Here is a 22,252-nt window from a genome sequence, read left to right as displayed (position 1 = left end):
GGGCATTAAAGTCTCCAACCAACAAAAATTGTGTAGCAAGCTGAGCAATCGGTTGTATCATGTCTGCCCTAGTAAAGGCAGAAGATGATGGAGTGTAAACATTACAAATGGAAAATGTGAAAGTGGGGAGAGTAATTCGGACGGCACCTGCCTGCAGATCTGTGTGCAATGTGATTGGATCGTAATAGACATCATCCCGAACCAGCAACATGACCCCTCCATGAGCCGGAATACCTGCCACAGGGGTAGGTCAAAATGCATGGAGGTATAGTGTGCCAGGTCAATATGATCGCATGGGTGTAACTTCGTTTCTTGGAGAACTACGACAAGCAGGCAGTGCATTCGAAGGAGCAATTTTAGTTCCTCTCGGTTGGACCGAATGCTGCGAATATTCCACTGAAGAAGTGCCATTATGAAAACGAAAAGAAAGGAAAAAGAAACAAGAAAGGGTCACCTTGATGGCCGCTGAGGGCCTGGCTTCGAGGGAGCACTGCTGTTGCAATTGATAGGTGGTGAGTCATGGTCTATCAACTCAACAGTTGCGTATGCCACCTTCCTGAGCTGGCCAGGAGGGGCAGCTTCCTCCACCAGTGAAAGGCCAGCCGATCGACTACCAGCGGTGCGGCCTGGCGAAACTAAAGATGGCTGGGGACGGCAACCGCCGGGTGGCGCAAGAGAAGAAATGCACCTCGGCGGAGCTGGAGAAGTCTTTTTTCTATGAGCCTTCTTTGAAGAATTATGTTTTGTCGAAAGAACAGTTGATGGCTGTGAAGGTTGTGTACGCAAGAAATCTTCGCGTGTTGGTTCTTTTTTGAAGGTCCGAGCATCTGATTTAGAGGTCCTCGTCTTAGCAGTAGCAGATGACAACGTTTGAGCCTTAGGGTTGGTGGGAGGAAGAGGAGACATTGATCGGGCGATCTTAGCACTGGCCGATCTGACGACCGAATCGCTAAATGTTAGATCTCATGTCTGTGTAGCTACCTCCCTGGTAGGCTGAGGAGAGGTGAGAACGGTACTGTATTGACCTGCCGGAAGCACAGTGGGCTTTCTGCTATTGAATAATTTGTGAGCAACCGAGGTCGACACCTTCTCTTTCACTCTAATTTCCCATATACTTTTCTCATCTTTGTAGATGGGGCAGTCGCGAGAGGAGGCAGCAAGGTCGCCCATACAGTTGGTGCAATGAGGGGACGGAGAGGGACAGTCACCCTCATCGGCGTCCCTGCCACAGGTAATGCATTTAGCCGCACTTGAACAAGACTGCCGTGTATGGTTAAACTGCTGACATTGGTAACACCTTGTAGGGCTGGGTACATACGGCCGAATAGAAATGATCTCATAACCCGCTTTAATTTGTGAAGGCAATTGCACATTGTCGAATGTTAGGAATATGGTTTGGGCCGATATGAGGTCCTTGTAGACCCTTTTCATGACCCGATGGAATGCCTTCACTCCCTGATCAGAGAGGAAAGACAGAATCTCATCATCAGTTATTCCGTCGAGTCACCTGGTATACACCACGCCACAAGACGAATTCAGGGTCGGTGGGCCACCACTCGTACAGGAAATGCATGTAAGAGAGTGGCTTGAAGTAATTTTTGGGCCTGGAAGGCACACACTGTCTCCAACAGTAAGGTACTGTTGTGCAACCGAGTACAAGATTTCACTGGTCCTGCAATCACATCTACACCCTTCTGAATGTCGAAAGGGTTGACTGTTGAGAAATTGTGACCGTCAAATCTTGTGACAAGAAACTTCGGTGCTGGTGGTACAATTTTCGGAACAGGAGTTTCATCTAGCTTTTTTTTGGCCAGAAGACAGGGAAGAAGAAGAAGAAGGAGAAGAAGAAGAGAAATCCATTGCGGATGAATCCCCCATGATTGCCAGCGTCTCCAATGGTGCGCTCCTTCCTTGTGGGGGCCCTCTCAGAGGGCACTCCCGCCTTAGGTTATTGTCCACACCTCAGGTCACACCTCCCGAGAAACGGATGGAAGGACCAATTGGCACGTTTGGAAGATAACAGCTCAGGCAATCACCCTCCCTGGGCCTGGCCTTTGCCAGGGGTTATGTGCGTGCCTTACTTGTCTAACCAGAGCGGGGAATTGAGAGTTACCCCGTCACGGGCTACGCGAGCGAACGCATGGGTCAGCCTTCAGACACGCTCAGGGAGGAAAGAAGAGAGGAAAGAGAAAGAGGGATAGAAGAAAGAATCTCAAACACCAAAGCGGAGAGTAAGACACGGAAAAGAAGACAAGGAGAATAGGGCAAGGACAATGAGGCAGAAATAGAAGTACGGGCATGAAAGCAAGGAGAAGAGTGAACATAGGAAAAGACTAATAGAGGAAGAAAGCGTGAGGATGGAGAAAAACAAAGGAAACCGGTTCCTGGAGTTTTCAAACATCCATCTCCAGACAAAGGCTCGATACATTACTCCCAAGAAGACGGTGTGTGAAGGGGAGGTGGGGGGGGGGGAGGAATGGGGACGAGGAGGGATGGGGACGAGGAGGGATGGGGACGAGGAGGGATGGGGACGAGGAGGGATGGGGACGAGGAGGGATGGGGACGAGGAGGGATGGGGACGAGGAGGGATGGGGACGAGGAGGGATGGGGACGAGGAGGGATGGGGACGAGGAGGGATGGGGACGAGGAGGGATGGGGACGAGGAGGGATGGGGACGAGGAGGGATGGGGACGAGGAGGGATGGGGACGAGGAGGGATGGGGACGAGGAGGGATGGGGACGAGGAGGGATGGGGGGGGGGGGGTAGGGCAGCCCGGAAAGGAAGGAGAACTGCACTAGCTCAGGGCCCCGTGCTCGCCACGCATGTACCACAAAAGAGTTGTGGACCCCCTGGGGGGACGTCGAATCTGAAGGTGATTGGCTCATCGCGAGAAAATCCCCACAATTTCTATTGTCTCAGACGGCATGCTCCTTCCAACTGGGGGCCCTTCACAAGGGGGTGCACCCATCTTGCATGATTGTTCATACCCACACCTCCTGAACATCTGACAGAGGGATCAATCAGCAATTTGGGAAGGTAGCAGCTCAGGCAATCACTCCTCCCTGGGTCTGACCTGCACCAGGGAGTGCGTACGAACCCTAGCTGTCGACCCTACCTGTCGACCCGGGTCTGGGAATTACGCATTACCCAGTCACCTGTTATGCATCAGACACATAGGCCAGCCTTAAGGAGTGCACAGAGAGGAGGAAGAAGAAGAAGAGGAAGAAGAAGAAGAAGAATAAGAAGAAGAAGAGGAGGAGCCTCTAATGCTGAAGCAGAGAAAGGATAGGAGAAGGTGAACAAAGGAAGGAAAAGTGAACTGAAAACAGTTGTGAGACTGTTCGTATGTCAGCTACGGGCAATACAGAACATTCCTAAGAACACAACACACATGTTCCCCAAGGGAGGTGTAAAGAATAGCTAGAGTATAGATATTTAGCATGAAAGGGAAAAAATTCTGCAAAGGCTGGCGCGCCATGGTAGCCAAGCACAAACCTACCAAAGACTGGCAAAGCCCTCTGGGGATAGGATGGGTATTGATGGATAGTAGTGCCCCAAGGGGAGAGAAGGGTGAGTGAGTGGGTGTGCATGCGCATGCACGCGCACGCGCTTGCGCAGCATGAATTGCACTGTGTCACTAACTTGTGAAGTAAGTGGATGCCTGAGCCACAACAGGTGGTTTTGCAGTACCAGGTTTGTGAGGGATAGTGACTGGCAGAATCTGGAAAGGTGAAGGTCATTGTGAAAGGAGGAGTAGAAGTACTAAAGGAGAGTACAAGCACATCAAGATCATGTTTGTTAAAGTTAGAGAGCCAAATTCAACCATGCAGACAGTTGCACATATAACTACTGAAAAGGCTAATGTCCCTTTACACAAACCAAAAGTTAGTGTGGCCTCTCCACAGATAACCTACCAGTGTAATTGCACCTATCATGAAGTTATCTGAGTAGCTGAGTCACGCATGGCATTACATCTTGGATGTGTACAGGATCCATATAGGGCCATAAGGCAAAGAACCACTGAAATTGGAAGTAAATGTGAACCACATCCTTTACAGTACTTTCCTGTATTTTGGATTTGCAGTTGTGGCTTATATTCTGGGCCTGCTTGATTTCTTGGCCACACAATCTTTCACTTTTCTCTCAAGTGTTTGTGGAAAACTTGTATTTACTTCACCTTTGTCAAAAGCCTCAGTGATCCAAATGACACAATCAACATTGCAATTATACCTATCATTAATAGCATACTGTACATGGGTGAGTTAAAAACAAATATTTACCAAAAATTACATACAATGAGTGAAATGAAGATAAAGAAAAGTTTTGTCAAGTTTGACACCAGATCAACAACAGTTTATTCTTCCATACAAATTTGATATTATTGTGTCAGTAAGTTGTAGAACACTTTATGGGACACACTTTATTACCACAAGTCTGAGAAGCATGTGTGTAGTTTCTTTGCACTAAGACACACTAGCCTATGCAATAAACAACTCACTCAACGCTGTTCACATCCCAAAGCCGGCCAGAGTGGCCGAGCGGTTCTAGGCGCTTCAGTCTGGAACCACGCAACTGCTACGGTCACAGGTTCGAATCCTGCCTCGGGCACGGATGTGTGTGATGTCCTTAGGTTAGTTAGGTTTAAGTAGTTCTAAGTTCTAGTGGACTGATAACTTCAGAAGTCAAGTCCCATAGTGCTCAGAGCCATTTTTCACATCCCAAGCCTATGTTGTTATGTCAGTGGCTCAACAAGGAAGCATGCTCAAGACAATGACACAAACCCATATTTTAGTATTATCTAACACATAATTAAACAGTCTCAGTCTAAATCACATCCTAGGGACAGTGAAATCTGAATTACATTGTGCAACAACCATCTTCACAGATTGCCCTTTTGCAGGAGCTCAATGGAAAGCAGCTAACTTCATTTTAAAGAATGTAAAACTCAGTTTCCTTGTGCTTCTATATGTAGAAAGACAACACCACTGCCCTACAGGAAGTCATGAAAAGAAGTCATTTCAGTATTTCATAGGAAATATCAGATTCAAATGAAAAAACAAAGTACATTTGTGTGCACAATGTTTTTCTCATCTTGTAAATCTTCAAATTATTCATACAACAACACACATATAGAGTTTTACAATTTCGTGGCAAATTAATTTTAATTAATGCCAAAATTAATACATTTATGATAATACAAATACAAATGAGTTTAAATACCTCCTCCTCAGCTGGCATACTTAGTGGTCCAAATCTCTTCCCTCTTGGTGTTGGAGTCATCTTTACGTGTACATCCCTGTTTCCTGATGCTCTTACACCATCCAGCAGTGAGGCCAATAGTGAATCCCTTGAAAGTACAGTGATGAGATCAAAATAATGTTTCTAATGTTTTCAAAAGGGGTATCAGGAAGCATAAAGTAAATAATTCTCTCTCTCTCTCTCTCTCTCTCTCTCTCTCTCTCTCTCTCTCTCTCTCTCTCACTCTCTCACACACACACACACACACACACACACACACACACACACACACACACACACTGTGTTTTGGCAGATATTTACAAGTGTGTTCTGACAGACCCTCATTTGACAGAGCAATCCACTGGTAGTGTGACTGTGTTCAGTTGTTCAGTGAACCATTGGAAAACAAGGTGATTCTGCAAATTAAAAATGTATATATTTAAACAATCATTCTTCACTTCTTTCTTGTATTAAATCAATTGAAATGCTGTTTCAAAGTATTTTTAGCGTATGAAAAACATTTAAGTCATTCAGACAGCAAGCATGTATGTCTAAGTGTTGCCCAGGCACTGCCGAGTTTCAATCTCTCTTCTCAATCTCTGGGAGTAAGCCTTTGGGTGTTCCTTCAGCAGGGAAGGGCAAGTGAAAGTGTCACTAGTCTGGGAGTGGTTTGATAAGATGTAAAAAAGTAAGAAAAAAATGTTTGTTTCATAAGCAACTCGCCTTACTTCTTGACACAGGCTCCTTTGAAGGATATATAATTGGTCCACCAACCCTCCAGCTTTTTCATCTCATTGGAAAAATAGACTCTGTCAAACTACTCACTGACTACAATTTATTACTTCTTGATTTGATGAACATTTCTTCCCAGCAAGCCAAAAAGTTAAGGAAGATGAAGAAGTCACTTGGGGCTAAGTCTGGTGAATAGGGTGAATAAGGAACCAATTCAAAGCCCAATTCACGCACTTTTGTCATCATTATCAGCGATGTTGTAATGCAATTTACCTGTGCTAATATGCCTCAGGTATCTGCGCTCCATTGAATCAGGCTAAAAGGTGGTCGTCTAAAGTAGGCTATTTCAAATCATGTGGTCCACATGCAGGTTTGCAGTCCAGCCACTTTAATTGCACTTTGATACGGAAAACATTTAGTTTATTGCCAACTCTTGTCTCATCTATCAATTTATGCAAGGATAAATGGTTAGCCACATATTACATTCGGCTTATGTCCTTTAATATAATAGTTCAAGTGCAGTAACTTAACAGATGTACTGCAGTAACTTAACAGATGTACTGATTCATAATAATTAATGTGTGGGAAGTGTACCACGAACCAAGTGTACCACGAACCAAGTGTACCACGAACCAAGTGTACCACGAACCAAGTGTACCACGAACCAAGTGTACCACGAACCAAGTGTACCACGAACCAAGTGTACCACGAACCAAGTGTACCACGAACCAAGTGTACCACGAACCAAGTGTACCACGAACCAAGTGTACCACGAACCAAGTGTACCACGAACCAAGTGTACCACGAACCAAGTGTACCACGAACCAAGTGTACCACGAACCAAGTGTACCACGAACCAAGTGTACCACGAACCAAGTGTACCACGAACCAAGTGTACCACGAACCAAGTGTACCACGAACCAAGTGTACCACGAACCAAGTGTACCACGAACCAAGTATATCATTAACACAGTCATTAATTACACTGTCCTTCCATGTGGATAGTCATATCAAAATGATCACACTGTGCACAGAAAGTATAATTTGAAAACAGCATTGGGTGGTTTGACCCAATGGTCACAGAGAGCATTACTGAATAATAACACAGCTTATGAAATAATTACAATTTCACATCCTTCAAAAATGAACAGTCACTGAATCACTAATTAAACTCCCAGACAGGAAATTCAGATAAGTGACAATCCATTTTCTGACATAGCTGATACTAAAGCATCTGCAGTACAATGTCCTATTTAGGTGGACACAGATCTTGCTCATGTTGTAATCCTCCACAATCTGACTAAGATGGCTTCCAGTAGCCTCTTCTTTACAAGTTACCAATAATTAAAACATAAGTTAGATACTTTTTTGCTTTATTCTCATACATTAAAATTAAAGGTTTAAATTCTGATTAACTGAATACTGGAGAGAGATTCATTTTAACTGTGACTTTTAGGTGCAAGAATAATGTTTATTTAAGTACACTGTCTAGTTTCCCAACATTTGGGACTCTATATCATTCCTCCGGAATGAAGTGAGTGTAAAATTTGCTAACAGTTTCAACATTAGCTGTATAAATGCTGTAGTTATTTACCTATATTTCTCTCTTCTTCATGAGGAAGTTAGCAACTGGGCACATGTCTATAAATGAACAATGCCATCTAAATTTAAAATTACTTGTATTTGCAACAGATAATAAAGTTAAGCTGGCTAAGTCTTGAGTTAGTATCCAAGATTTTTGGTACTGTGCACATAATAATGTCTAAGATATATGCGAAAAAGTAATAATAATAAAAATATATTATTATTATTATTATTATTATTATTATTGTAACAATATTATGAAAAGGAATGTTGCTACTCACCATATAGCAGAGATGTTGGGTCACAGAGGCACAACAAAAGGACCGTCAAACAAAAGGACTGTCACAAAGCTATTGGCCAGTATAGTCTTTGTCAAACAGACGGCAAAACACACACACACACACACACACACACACACACACACACACACACACACACACCTCAGACACAGGACTACAGTTTCAGGCAATTGAGGCCACACTGCGAGTACCAGCATCAACGCATGATTGGAGTGGCAACAGGTCGGGGGTAAGTAGTATGCTGGAGTGGGTTAGTAGGGTAGGGCTGGTGGACAGTGAAGTGCTGCAGGTTAGACAGAGGGTAGGCAAGAAGTTGGGAGGGCAGGGAGGTAGCAGAAAAGGAGAGAAGTAGAATGACTGGGTGCGATGGTGGAATGAGGGCTGTGTAGTGCTGGAATGGGAACAGGGAAGGGGCTGGATTAGTGGGGACAATGACTAAGATTGAGACCAGGAGGGTTACAGAAATTCAGAAAAGCTGGTGTTGGTGGGAAGGGTCCATATGGCGCAGGCTGTGATGCACTCACAGAACTGAAGGATACCATGTTTGCCAGCATGCACAGCAACAGGATGGTTCACTTGTTTCTTGGCCACAGACTGTCGGTGGCCATTCATGCGGGCAGACAGCTTGTTGGCTGTCATGCCCACATAGAATGCAGCACAGTGGTTGCAGCTTAGCTTGTAGATCACATGACTGGTTTAACAAATAGCCCTACCTTTGATGGGATAGGTGATGTTTGTGACCAGACTGGAGTAGGTGGTGGTGGGAGGATGTATGGGACTTGTCAACATGCTAACTAACCTTACATCCACAGAAAGAGCCACACTCCACAATCTAAAAACTGATCCCGACCACATAATCCTACCTGCGGACAAAGGCTCCACCACTGTTTTGAACTGCAAGGACTACCTGGCAGAAGGACTCCAACTGTCAGATACTGCCACCTACAAACCTTGCCGCAGTGACCAAATTCCAGAAATCCAGCAGGATCTCCAGTCCCTCCTCAAATCTTTAGGCCCATCCCAGAACCTCTCCCCAGAGTCCATCTCTCTGCTCACCCCTACCACTCCCCACACTCCTACCTTCTACATGCTTCCTGAAGTCCATAAACCCAACCACCCAGGACACCCCATTGTGGCCAATTACTGTGCCCCCACTGAGAGAATCTCTGCTCTCATACACCAACACCTTCAACGTATTACCCAGAACCTACCCTCCTATATAAAACATACCAACCATTTCCTACACCGGCTCCCCATAGTTCCTGTCCCTTTAAAACACAGTGCCCTGCTCATCACTACTGATGTCGCCTCCCTTTACACTAACATACCTAATGCCCATGGCCTTACCACTACTGAACACTATCTTTCCCAATACCCAATGGATTCCAAACCAACAACCTCCTTAACCTCCTTCCTAGTTGCCAAGACTGACTATATCCTCACCCACAATTACTTCTCCTTTGAAGGCATTACCTACAAACAAATCCAGGGTATAGCTACGGGCACCCACATGGCACCATCCTACGCCAACCTATTCATGGGCCATCTACAGGAATCCTTCCTAAACACCTAGGACCCTAAACCCCTCACATGGTTCAAACTCATTGATAACATCTTTGGAATCCGGATCGAGGGTGAGGACACCCTGTCCACATTCCTCTAGAACCTCAACAACTTCTTCCCCATTTGCTTCACCTGGTCCCTCTCAACCCAATATGCCACTTTCCTAGATGTTTAACTCCATCTCAAAGATGGATACATCAGTACCACCACCCACATAGAACCTGTTAACCACCAGCAATACCTCCACTTCAGCAGCTGCCACTCGCTCCCTATCCAGAAGTCACTTCCATACAGCCTAGCCACCTTTAGCCATAACATCTGCAGTGACAAACGGTCCCTCTTGAAATATACCAAGGGTAAAGCCTTTGCAAACTATAATTATCCTCCCAACCTTGTACAAAAACAAATCTCTCGTGCCTTATCTTTCCAGTCTCCCACCACCTCCTCAAAGTCCCTCCGTCCGGCCACAGAGGAGCATTCACGTCATAACTCAGAACCAACCAGGACTCTGTGCACACGTGCGTGCGCGCGCGTCATCTATTTTGACAAAGGCCTAACTGGCCAAAAGTGTTGTTTGTGACGGTCTTCTTGTGCCTAGAGTAGCATCATCATCATCATCATCATCATCATCATCATTATTATTTAGGGGCAAGAAAAACATAATAGCTGGATGGAATCCACCTGCTTCGTTACAATGTGTGGGATGGTGCATTATCTTGATGAAAGAGCACTTTTTTTGTGTGTGCCAACCTTTGTTTTTCTCAGCCAACGGAAGTTTTACACAACTCAACACTGAAGCATAACAGGGTGCAGTTGGGCAGGAGAGGGGGGAAGGGGGAAGAGAAAAGGGGGGAGGGGCACATTGGCTATCACCTTATAAGCTGACAAAAGGGTCTTTGCCTTTTACAGTGCACTTTCACTAACCTTTGTCCATTGCTTTGACTGCTGTTCTGACTCTGGTGTATCATGATGGTTCCATGTTTCATCAACAGTCATATATCAGCACTAACAAATCTTTAAGATTTGCATTTAAAGATTGCCAGACACTGTACTGAAATGCTGAGCCAAATGCACTTTGGTCGACTGTGTACAATTGTGGCCCCCATATTGCATACAGCTCCTTCATAGCCATTCCTCCATGCAGGATATTACACACTCACTCAGTTGAGATGTCTAAAGTCTGAGCAATCTCTCAAATCTTTATTCGGTGGTCTTGCATTACCGTTTTATGGATTTTATCAATGGTTTCTTTTGTGATGACCTTAACTGGATGGTCAGAGTGCATTTCGTCTTTGGTGCTTGTCCGACCAGGTTTCAATTCATTAATCCAAAAGTGAATGGTCTTCAATGACTGTGCAGAGTCCATGCAATGTACTTCATCCAGTACCATTTAGATTTGTACTGCAGTCCAACTCTCCAAATGAGAATGTTTAATAGCAGCACGAAACTCTTTTCTCCATTTTCAGTCCATCAACACAATGACCAATTCCGATAGCTGTCAACAATGAACTGTACATTGTTGAAATTCTTCACGTAATACTTAGAAGCATGCATAACAAAAATGTTTCCTTCTTTCATGGAAATTCTGATGGAAATACAGAAACTGATCCAAATTGAAAGGCTGCAGCCACAACTGAAGCAGTTAGCACGCGGGTCGTCACTGTAATGGATTGATTCTCTTACAATTGCTTAATAGTGTATACAGTTAGTTATTGTACTTCAGTGTTCATATTCATTTGTTCATGGAATTTGTTTTCAAAGGAGGAGGAACAGTGTTCAACGGTCTCTGCTTTAAGCTTAGAAGAGAAGTGTGAAATAAAGAAGTTGTGTAGGTCGATGCCTCAGCTTGAATTAAAACAAGCACAAACAAGCTGACGTAAGGCTTTTGCGCGGGCGTGTGCGTGTGCGTGTAAAAGAAAGAACTGGATTTGAGGATGCATTTCTGAAAATTAACTATTTTGTTCTCCATACTTGCTGTTTGCTATTTGCTAAGGACATGCACTGGCATGTCTGGTCTAAGCCATCTAACACAGAAGCATGAGGAATCTATTGCACATAAGAATGCTTATTTAGATTTCTTAGTCATTGAAAAAACAAAAATTAGGCAACAGCTATGCTCAGTTTTCAGACAGAATACAGAAAAACCATGATAACATAAGGAAAAATCACTATTTTCTTTCCAAAATACCAGACTGTATTAAAAATTGAATTAGAAACAGTCTACAAATTGAAAAAATTTTATCAAGACCACTGATATTCTCCAGGAGAAATGTTCTCAAAAATTACTGACTGCATTAAGCTCTGCAGTCCTGCAAGACAGAAGTAGAGCCTAGAGAGGTTACAGGATCGTAGGATATGTTGCAAAGACAGTTCCCACTTGTCCAATTCAAAAAAGGTAGTGTTGGTAAGAAGGGTCCAGATGACACAAACTGTGAAGCAGTCACTAAAGTAAATAGCATTGTGCTGGGCAGTATGTTCAGCAACTGAGTGGTCCACCTGTCTCTTGGTCACAGTTTGTCGATGGTCGCTCAAGCAGAAAGACAGCTTGTTGGTTGTCATGCACATGTAGAATGATGCACAGTGGTTGCAGCTTGGTACAGAATGGGTGGCAGCTGTTGGATGTATTGCTGGTGTTTGGTAGGTTTGATATGGACAGAGGTACAGATGTAGCCATCTCTAATGTGGAGATAAACATTGAGGAGGACCAGGTGAAGCTAAGGGGGGAGAAAATGTTGAGGTTCTCGAGGAATGTGGACAGGGCGACCTCACCCTCTATCCAGAAAAGAAAGGTATTATCAATGATCAATGACTCTCAAATAGGGGTGGGGGTGGGGGGGGGGGGGGGGGGGAAATTATGGCTGGTTAGGAAGAATCTCTCTAGTTAAGTGGTGGTCAAACTCTCATCCCTACTGCCCACTAGTGAGCGTCCAAGCAATCGTGGTGAGGTAGGTGGTAGGGGTTTTAAAGACATTTTCATTAGATTCTCATATAATTTTGATATAATCTATTTGGTAAGTAATTATTATTACATGCTTTAACTTACTGTAACTCTGCTTTATAAATTTTATAAAGTTAAGTTACTTCCCTAGTTCATAAATCGCCGTTACAGTGGAACTGTAATTTTATTACTAACAGACACACGGCACTGTATACTAGGTAAAAATGGTTGCTGTAGATGGCCCATGAATAGGATGGTGCCATGAGGGTTCCCAATGTCGTACCCTAGAGGGTGTAGAGGGGGAAAGAGAGATACATTATGGGGCAGGTCTATGGATTTGTGGAGGAGCTGCATTTGGTGCCTGTAGAAAGTTTTGTAGGTGAATGAATGTGACGGCTGGCAGAGTCCTTCCACAAGGTAATCCCTGCGGTTTGAAACCACAGTGGTGGAGCCCTCATCGGTAGGTAGGATTATGAAGCTGGGATCAGTTTTTGGGTGGCTGATTGCAGTTATTTCTGCAGATGTAAGGTACAATTCCCTGTTGTAGGAGATGGGAAATGATATTGAGGCAAAATTTGAGGTTAAGGAGTTCTGGAACATTAATTGGGGAGGATTTGGGGACAGTGGGCATGCATCACCATTGGCTGGAGGAGTGAACTGAGTCCAGCACGGTTCAACATTGCTTTTGGTTAGATTTTATTGCTATGGTTGGCAGCGAATAAGCTCTTCCAGTGTAAGGACTGCGAGAAGGAGAGGTCTTTAACAAGTCCGGCATGACTGAATTTGAGAGTGAGGTAAATGGTATGGCCTTTGGTAAGGACTGATGCATCTGTGGGACTAAGGCTTTTGGATCAAAGGTTCATGACTGTGTTTTGGGTCTGTTGAGTTTCGGGATTCTGTATGGTGTGGTCAGTAGATTTGTGGGGTGGGGTTTATCAGCTATGAGGCGATGTGGGGGAGGTTTGGAGGCTGCTTGAGGGGCGGTGGATGGATGTAGCCCAAGGCAGGAGTAGGAGGTGAACAAGTTGGAGAGTGTTTTTGAGGTGGTGGTGGTGTGCATTCTGCTACAGTTCCTGCACGGCGAGAGTTTCAGTGTGAGAGACAAGCTACAGGAGTTTGGAATTACAGAGCAGGAGAATTTTATGGATGGAGAGGAGATACTGCAAGAAGGTTTGGACCCAATTTACATGGTTCTGCAGGACTAGGTTGGTGAGGGCTATGGACTGACAGAGTTTGAACAGATAGAAGTCATTGTGGAAGGAGAGGCTGCAACCGGAGATAGGTAATTTGATGGTAAGGTCACTCAGGGGGATTCCATGAACCCGGCAATAATGCAGGAACAGAGTGTGAGACTGCTGTCCAACACATTTCAATGACTGCTTCACAGCCTGTGTCATCTGGGTGCTTTCTACCACCAACAGCTTTTCTGAACTGCACAGGTGGGAACTCTCCCAGCAATATATGCTATGTTCCTGTAACTCCTCTGGCCCTGACCTTCATAGTATCTGGCTTTCACTCACCTATTCCCTCCGCTGCTTCCACTCCAGCAATGCACAGCCTCCTATTCCACCAATGCACCCACTAGTCTCCTTTCCCTTCCCCATCTACTACTGTCCTCTTCCACTCACCCCCCTCCCCCCCCCCCCCTGCAAACCACCCTATTCTGTTCCCACAATGTCCCACGTGCTCCCACAAGCAGCACTTTACCAACACCCCCCCCCCCCCCTCCACACCCGTAAGCCGCTATACCTCCCCCTCCCTGATACAGCCTTCTCCTTACCCCAACCAGCCACATTGCTTCTCCCATCAGGTACAGTTGCTTGCAGTCTAGCCAATATGACAACTGTGGATCAAGCATATGAACTATGCCTGAAACTGCAACAGCCAAAATTTTCCTTGTGGTTAAAAGTGTAAAATTATATCCCACATGGATATCTTATACAAACAATTAAGAATGTGCACCATTGATCCCAACATGAAGCAACAGCATCAGTTGAAAACGAAATTTGGAAAATTAGAGACAACTTTGATACATCATAATGAAGCAAGAAGAAAATGTAGCAAAACAAGATGCAAGGAAATGTATGAGGTGTGATCAGAGCGTAAAAGGAATTTTTGCTTTCTAGAAGAATCTTTATTTATTCAACATCATCATCTTTGTCCCCTTCAAAGTAAGCCCCCTCAAATATAATATGCTTGTGCCAGCACTTTTTCTAATCTCTGAAGCACTTCTGGAATTCATTTTTCATTAAGGTTGTGACATACCTGGTCATGTATCAGTTAGCTGTTCCTCAGTGGCACCAATTACAGTGAAAAAGTGCCTGTAAATGTAAGTGGCTAGAACACTAATCTACATCCAATAATGCAGTCGACACACACTCATTTGGTTTCACAGATCTTACTTCCATAACCACCAGCCCCCCCCACCCCCACCCCCTCACTGAATTATTTATGACCAGTCCGTGTCTTAATTACGTAGCTAAGTCTCATTTACCAGATATGCACACACTGCACCTTCTAATTATATGACAATAATCACAGTGCAATATAACCTAACCAACCAACAACGGTCTCATTCAGGTGAACAATATGTGTGGCACTTCTATATTAAAATTAATTAGCAATCATTGTTAATTGGCCTACTTCACTGTGTCATCTTATTCACAACAACACATCATAGCACCATTATGTTAGTACAGTTCAGATTGATGCGGGTTACACACAATGAATCTAGGTACTGACTGTCTTTCATATTCAAGTTAATCTTTATATGGTATTAACAGCTCTAATTCACAGTCCAGTTTCATATTAAGTTAAGCACATTATTGCACAAGTACATCATGACTGTTTTGACTAATATGGGTTCCACATTCAAAATCTCAGAAGAGAGAAAATGGCTTCAGGCCTAGTGTTTATATAGCTTTGCAAAAGTGGGAACTAAAGTATCACATTGTTAAATACATAATTCGATAATTTGCAATTAGAATATTACACCTTAAATTAACTGAATAATGCAGAAAAATTGGTTCTGGTCTGAACTTTATGTTACAATAAGGGTGTAGACTGAAATAAGCCTTCTTGATGACAAAACTGAAAAACAGCTAAATAAATAATATCGTACATTAAACTATTAATTAATGAGAAACTAATTAAGTACTGATGTTGCTACCACATTTTGGAAATTAGCTACATAAACACTTTAAGGATTTCTACGAGTTATTTTCCTAACTTTATCGGTAATATAACAACAACACCTGTTTATATGTTGATGGTGTGACTGGAATAGGAAACAATTACTCTCAGTTAATTCCACTGACCCTTAGCGAAACTAGTTACTTGAAATGGTTCAAATTAATTAGTAAAGTATTCTGACTATGTAATTTAGTGAAGTTAGGCCTTGTCTAATACTCAGAATTTCAGAATTACAAGATTATCTTATGGCACATCTCTCACTAACATTAATGATAATTAAGAAACCAAAAAATTATTGTTTAAGGAGGCACATAACACTATATGGGAATGGATCCCAGATTGCTTTGCTACAAGGTTGCAGCTCCTTCTGTGATTCTGTTTTTACCTCGTCAGTGGTCACAAAACGATGTCCTTTCACATTTCTCTTCAGCCTTGGGAATAAGGGTCACATCCAGCTGAGGCAACATAATCATTTCATTTTTTTCCAAGAAATGATGAACAAGCATTGATGTGTAGGTAGGAACATAATCATGAAGCAATTTCCACAAGTAGTTTTGCCACTATTCTGATCATTTTCGTGTGCTTCACGCAAACAGTGCACAATTTCCAGGTAGTACTCCTTATCAACTGAATGGCCATAAAGCAGGAACTCAAGATAGACTATCCCATTGTAATATAAGAAAACAGTGAGAAGACCTTCACACGTGACTGAACTTTAATTTTTTTCGGCCTTGGTTCTTCATGCAGTTTCCTTTGGGCTTTCATTTTGACATCATACCCATATACCCACTCCACCACATGTTGTAATCTCCTTTAGAAGTTCTGGATCACTGTTGACTTCATTCAACAATTCCTGAGTTACGTCTATGTGACATCATTTTTGGTAAAAATTCAACACTTTCAGGATGAACTTCACTGATAGAAAGGTCATGTGCGAAACATCCAAAAAATTAATTGGTATGAGCCAAAGGATATGCCAATATCAGCAACCTCTCCGATGGTGACCTGGTGATTTTCCAGAACCATTTCTTTTACTTCTTCCACATTGTCACCAACAATTTATGTACTAAGACATCCAGAGTGGTTATTATCTTCAGTGTCTTCTCGACCTTCTTTGAAACATTTATACCATTTGTATACTCTTGTATTGCTCATAGCTCATTCACTGAAATCCGTAGTCAACATTTTGAAAACTGTGCTGCACTTTCATGCAAATTCCTTGATCCAGTTCCCGATACTGCGTGAAGAGTTTGACAGAGCACTGAAAGACCTGAGGTGAAACAAGGCCCCAGGAGTAGACAACATTCCATTAGAACTACTGACAGCCTTGGGAGAGCCAGTCCTGACAAAACTCTACCATCCGGTGAGCAAGATGTATGAGACAGGTGGAGTACCCTCAGACTTCAAGAAGAATATAATAATTCCAATCCCAAAGAAAGCAGGTGTTGACAGATGTGAAAATTACCGAACTATCAGTTTAATAAGTCACAGCTGCAAAATACTAACGCGAATTCTTTACAGACGAATGGAAAAACTGGTAGAAGTCGACCTCAGGAAGATCAGTTTGGATTCCGTAGAAATATTGGAACACGTGAGGCAATACCGACCTTACGACTTATCTTAGAAGCTAGATTAAGAAAAGGCAAACCTACGTTTCTAGCATTTGTAGACTTACAGAAAGCTTTTGTCAATGTTGACTTGAATACTCTCTTTCAAATTCTAAAGGTGGCAGGGGTAAAATACAGGGAGCGAAAGGCTATTTACAATTTGTACAGAAACCAGATGGCAGTTATAAGAGTCGAGGGACATGAAAGGGAAGCAGTGGTTGAGAAGGGAGTGAGACAGGGTTGTAGCCTCTCCCCAATGTTATTTAATCTGTATATTGAACAAGTAGTAAAGGAAACAAAAGAAAAATTCGGAGTAGGTATTAAAATCCATGGAGAAGAAATAAAAACTTTGAGGTTCGCCGATGACATTGTAATTCTGTCAGAGTCAGCAAAAGACTTGGAAGAGCAGTTGAATAGAATGGATAGTGTCTTGAAAGGAGAATATAAGATGAACATCAACAAAAGCAAAACAAGGATAATGGAATGTAGTCGAATTAAGTCGGGTGATGCTGAGGGTATTAGATTACGAAATCAGACCCTTAAAGTAGTAAAGGAGTTTTGCTATCTGGGGAGCAAAATAACTGATGATGGTCGAAGTACAGAAGATATAAAACGTAGACTGGCAATGGCAAGGAAAGCGTTTCTGAAGAAGAGAAATTTGTTAACATCGAGTATAGATTTAAGTGTCAGGAAGTCGTTTCTGAAAGTATTTGTATGGAGTGTAGCCATGTATGGAAGTGAAACATGGACAATAAACAGTTTGGACAGGAAGAGAATAGAAGCTTTCAAAATGTGATGCTACAGAAGAATGCTGAAGATTAGATGAGTAAATCACACAACTAATGAGGAGGTATTGAATAGAATTGGGGAGAAGAGGAGTTTGTGGCACAACTTGACGAGAAGGAGGGACCGGTTGGGACCGGTTCTGAGGCATCAAGGGATCACAAATTTAGCATTGGAGGGCAGCGTGGAGAGTAAAAATCATAGAGGGAGACCAAGAGATGAATACACTAAGCAGATTCAGAAGGATGTAGGTTGCAGTAGGTACTGGGAGATGAAGAAACTTGCACAGGATAGGGTAGCATGGAGAGCTGCATCAAACCAGTCTCAGGACTGAAGACAACAACAACAACAACAACAACTTCTTGGCAACATTATTAAATTGTTGAAATTAGTAGCTACTATCTTAATGACAATGTATGAAGCAGAGATGTGTTTCTCCACTTTGTCACAGATGAATACATTTCTTATAAGTACCATGAAAGAGGAGAGGCTGTCTCCTCTTGCTATGTTGTCTATTGCAAAGGAAATGATCATCAGGTTTCCATATTTCAATGAAAGGTCATACGCAGATTCACCACAAAAAGGGAGAGGAGGATGGACTTCCTCTATAAATATACCTCTATAGGAGAGTCAATCCCATCGACACTGTCAGGCTCATTTTAAAATAATTTCAGTTACAGAAACATATCGAATAATTTAGAAAAATTAAATTATTTTTAAAGATAAAATGCAAAATGTAGTAAAAGTATTGAACCCTCAGTCATTTGAGGCACCTGCTCTCAGTGGAGCAGTCCCAAATTAGTCTAGTGCGATATTCATTCTATCAATATGTATTAACAGGGACAGTAAAACATGAAAAATTAGCAGGACTAAGCAGTGACTGAGCAGCACTGCTGCATGGCGGTAGCAGTCAGTGTGAGCCACAGCAGCAGGCGAGTCGCTGCTGGAGCACTTGTTAGTCTTTGTGGTGTACTGTCCATGTTAACACATGCTGATGTAACCAATACCCTATTAAAACTAGCACCATTGTATCAAATTGGCATGTAATATTCCACTTTTGTTTTTAATGGGCTCAACACTTTCTGTTGACACCAGGCATCACATGAAAGGCACAAGGAGCAGTACCTGTTTGGGCCGACTCCAGCAACACATTGCAGACACAAAATTGCCTAAACAGCAGAGAAAATGTGTGTGAGATTCTTAGGAGAGACATTTATTTTAGAACACTCTACACCACATCAATATGCTCCTCCTCTGGGCATTTCAAGATGACTCTTTACATACAATGAGGTACCTAAATTCCTGGACGGATCCTTCCCTTTAACCTTATTTATCAGACAACTTTTAGCTACCCTGTGTATACTACGAACCCTTTTGAAGAGGCATGATGAGATGCACTGGAACCGAGTATGCTCAAAATGACCATTTAAATCCTAATATGTACTCAGCAAGCTGCTGTATGGTGCAAGCCAGAGGATACACTATGGCCTTAACATGAAATTTACAGTGGTGGCAGCAGAATCTTTTTGTAGTCAGCTTCAAATGCTGTTTCTCTGAACTTCCTCAATAGTGTTTACAAAAAGAACACAGTCTTTCTTGCAAGGATTTCTATCTGAATTCCTGAACCACCTCCATAACACTGAAGTATACTAAACAAGATTTACATATAGAATAAACACGTCTACACGGAATAAGAGTATCTTTGCACACAGCTCTTCAAATCACTTTCTTGGGAACATTTCATGAATACAGTAATTATGGGCAAATACGTAAAATGATTGGCAATAGTGCTAAATAGCTTCCTACCTTTGGACTGCATTTTAAGTTATCTTTTGATTCAGAGAGCTTACAAACCATTTTCAGCTACTATTTGTAGACCTGTACTGAACTTTGATGATACTGTTCCATCGAGTTTTAATACTCTAACACAGAACAGTACTTCTTGTGATACAAGAGGAACTGAGCAATAGCTCATACCTGTAGCTCACTTCTTTTCTTAATTGTGTGTTTAATGAACACTTGCCTGAGTATCTGATTGGCTTCTATGGTGCTAGTTAGAGGCAGAAAATAAATGCAACCAAAGAAGTGCCACTATCGGCTGTTATCAGAGGGTGTCTACAAAAATATACAAATTTATAATCCGCATGACAACTCTAAATGTGGATCACAACTAATAATCTAATCATCAAGATAACATTAAACCTCAATCTTGCTTCTTTAATGACAGAAATATGAAGGAAAAAATCTAGAAGAGGTCAATGCACCACCACCACCACCACCACCACCACCACCACCACCACCACACAATATCTGTATCATTGAACAATAAACAGGAATTAACAAAGCTTTAAACTCTAATGTCATTATATCTTACTATAAGAAATATTTTCTGTTATATTTATGAGTCTGGAAATCCTAGTTGTGATATTAGAAGGATTAAAAAAATGTTTCGTCATGGTAGTTACACTTTTCACAACTATCTGCTGAAACAAACAACAGGTAGTTGATGAGAAGAAAATATAATATTGCTACTGACGTAACAAGAACTTAATTTCTTTTTTAATCCAGTATTATGGCACAATATCCCATGAAGAGAACATTTACCTGTCCGTTGTTGTATAACTTCGGATCTGGCCACCAACATACTCAATACAAAAAAGCTGAGGATTTTCACGGTTCCTGACAAGAGCAAATATATCTGCTAAAGGCCTCAGAGTGCATATGTTGTATGTTTGTGGATCCCGTTCCAGAAGACAAGTATCACTCAAACAGAGTGTTCGCTTCTGTGGATCACTGTGTCGAGATGAACCAACTTTATGAACCACAAATTCACTCACAGATGTGATATGATCATCGCCACTGAAACAAAGGGGGAGAGGAAATCATAATGTTATTGCACTTGTGCAAAACAGCATATTACTAAGGAAATACATAGTGCTTCCATAATTTGCAAGCAAAAATGTCTTCTTCACTATTTCAACAACTGAAAAATACTACTTGAAATAATTCAGTATTGATACTTATTTCTAAATGCTTGTGCAATTTGTGATCATCTCATCAAGCTGTCACTAATTTAAAATTTTGAGAGAAAAGGAATCAGTACACAATTTCAAGTACGTTCAAGTTTCTGACGTGTGCACACGTTCGCGTGTGTATATGTGTTTTTCATTTTTTATTATGTGATTATACCAATTTTATTTTATACTACTACTACTACTACTACTACTAGTAGTAGTAGTAGTAGTAGTAGTAGTAGTAGTAGTAAGATTAGGGGCACAAGACAGTGGTCATCTGTACCATCACAAGGTTAGCCAATATATCATTACAGATGAATGATGATCAACCTAGGAAATGCAATCAAAGGTATTAAAAGAAAGCATAGAAAATAACAAAAATATCAAGATATCCAAAACTTATTATTCGATATGTTCAAATTTTGAGACTTAGAAAGTCAGGAAAACAGTGCTCACCCTAAAATTTTAGGAGTAAGATGTAAACAAGAACAGAATATTGGGCATTCTACCAGTTTCAGTGTATTGAAATTTGCACACCCCAATCACACCATGCCAGTGAGTCTTCATGCTGGAAAAGTAATTGTGTGTTAAGGGACAGTGTGTTAGGTGTTACAGACAGTGCTAGAAGGATCTGTGTAACAGTTAAGCAGATGTTTTCATCTTACCATTCCTCACCTTAGCCTTTGTTCCATCAATAAAACCCTATAAGCAAGTTTATGAGGTTCTGGGTGACTGCCCTCTGTGCCACTGTGTTCATATTACAAGCATTTTTAGCTATATATCATGTTATTCATTCATCTAAATTTCTATGTACCTTTCTAATCATCAATATGCCAATTCCTTATTCTGCTGCATTCGGGAGGACGACGGTTCAATCCCGTCTCCAGCCATCCTGATTTAGGTTTTCCGTGATTTCCCTAAATCGTTTCAGGCAAATGCCGGGATGGTTCCTTTGAAAGGGCACGGCCGATTTCCTTCCCAATCCTTCCCTAACCCGAGCTTGCGCTCCGTCTCTAATGACCTCGTTGTCGACGGGACGTTAAACACTAACCACCACCACCCTATTCTGCTTATGTGTGGACATGCCAGAATCCCAGATGTATTGAATCTGTTTCCAGCCGGGTGCATCTGCTAAATATCCTGAATGATACTCAGAGAATACAAGTGGATGAGAAATCTCAAATATATGCAAGAAGTTAAATCAGTGTGCTCAACGGAGAGTTAAAAGCAGATCTCTAACTTCCACATGCAGTGCACTACGTAGTACACGTCCCCTTTTCTTTACTTCAGGCCCTTGAGAAG

At 42.3% G+C, this 22,252-nt stretch overlaps 1 protein-coding gene across 1 annotated transcript in view; it reads right to left on the bottom strand.

Annotated features, from left to right (window-relative positions):
- The window catches only part of LOC124615362 (dnaJ homolog subfamily C member 13), a 361,181-nt gene that overhangs the window by 292,485 nt on the left and 46,444 nt on the right, over positions 1-22,252 (bottom strand). The window contains exons 5-6 of the mRNA XM_047143178.1: positions 20,541-20,795; positions 5,221-5,347 (exon numbers count right to left, since the gene is read on the bottom strand). Coding sequence (XP_046999134.1) covers positions 5,221-5,347; positions 20,541-20,795 — 382 coding nt within the window. The remainder of the gene's footprint in view (positions 1-5,220; positions 5,348-20,540; positions 20,796-22,252) is intronic.

Source organism: Schistocerca americana, chromosome 5, assembly GCF_021461395.2.
Source record: "Schistocerca americana isolate TAMUIC-IGC-003095 chromosome 5, iqSchAmer2.1, whole genome shotgun sequence".
In the NCBI taxonomy this organism is placed as follows: domain Eukaryota; kingdom Metazoa; phylum Arthropoda; class Insecta; order Orthoptera; family Acrididae; genus Schistocerca; species Schistocerca americana.
This window is presented reverse-complemented; position numbering and strand designations above follow the sequence as displayed.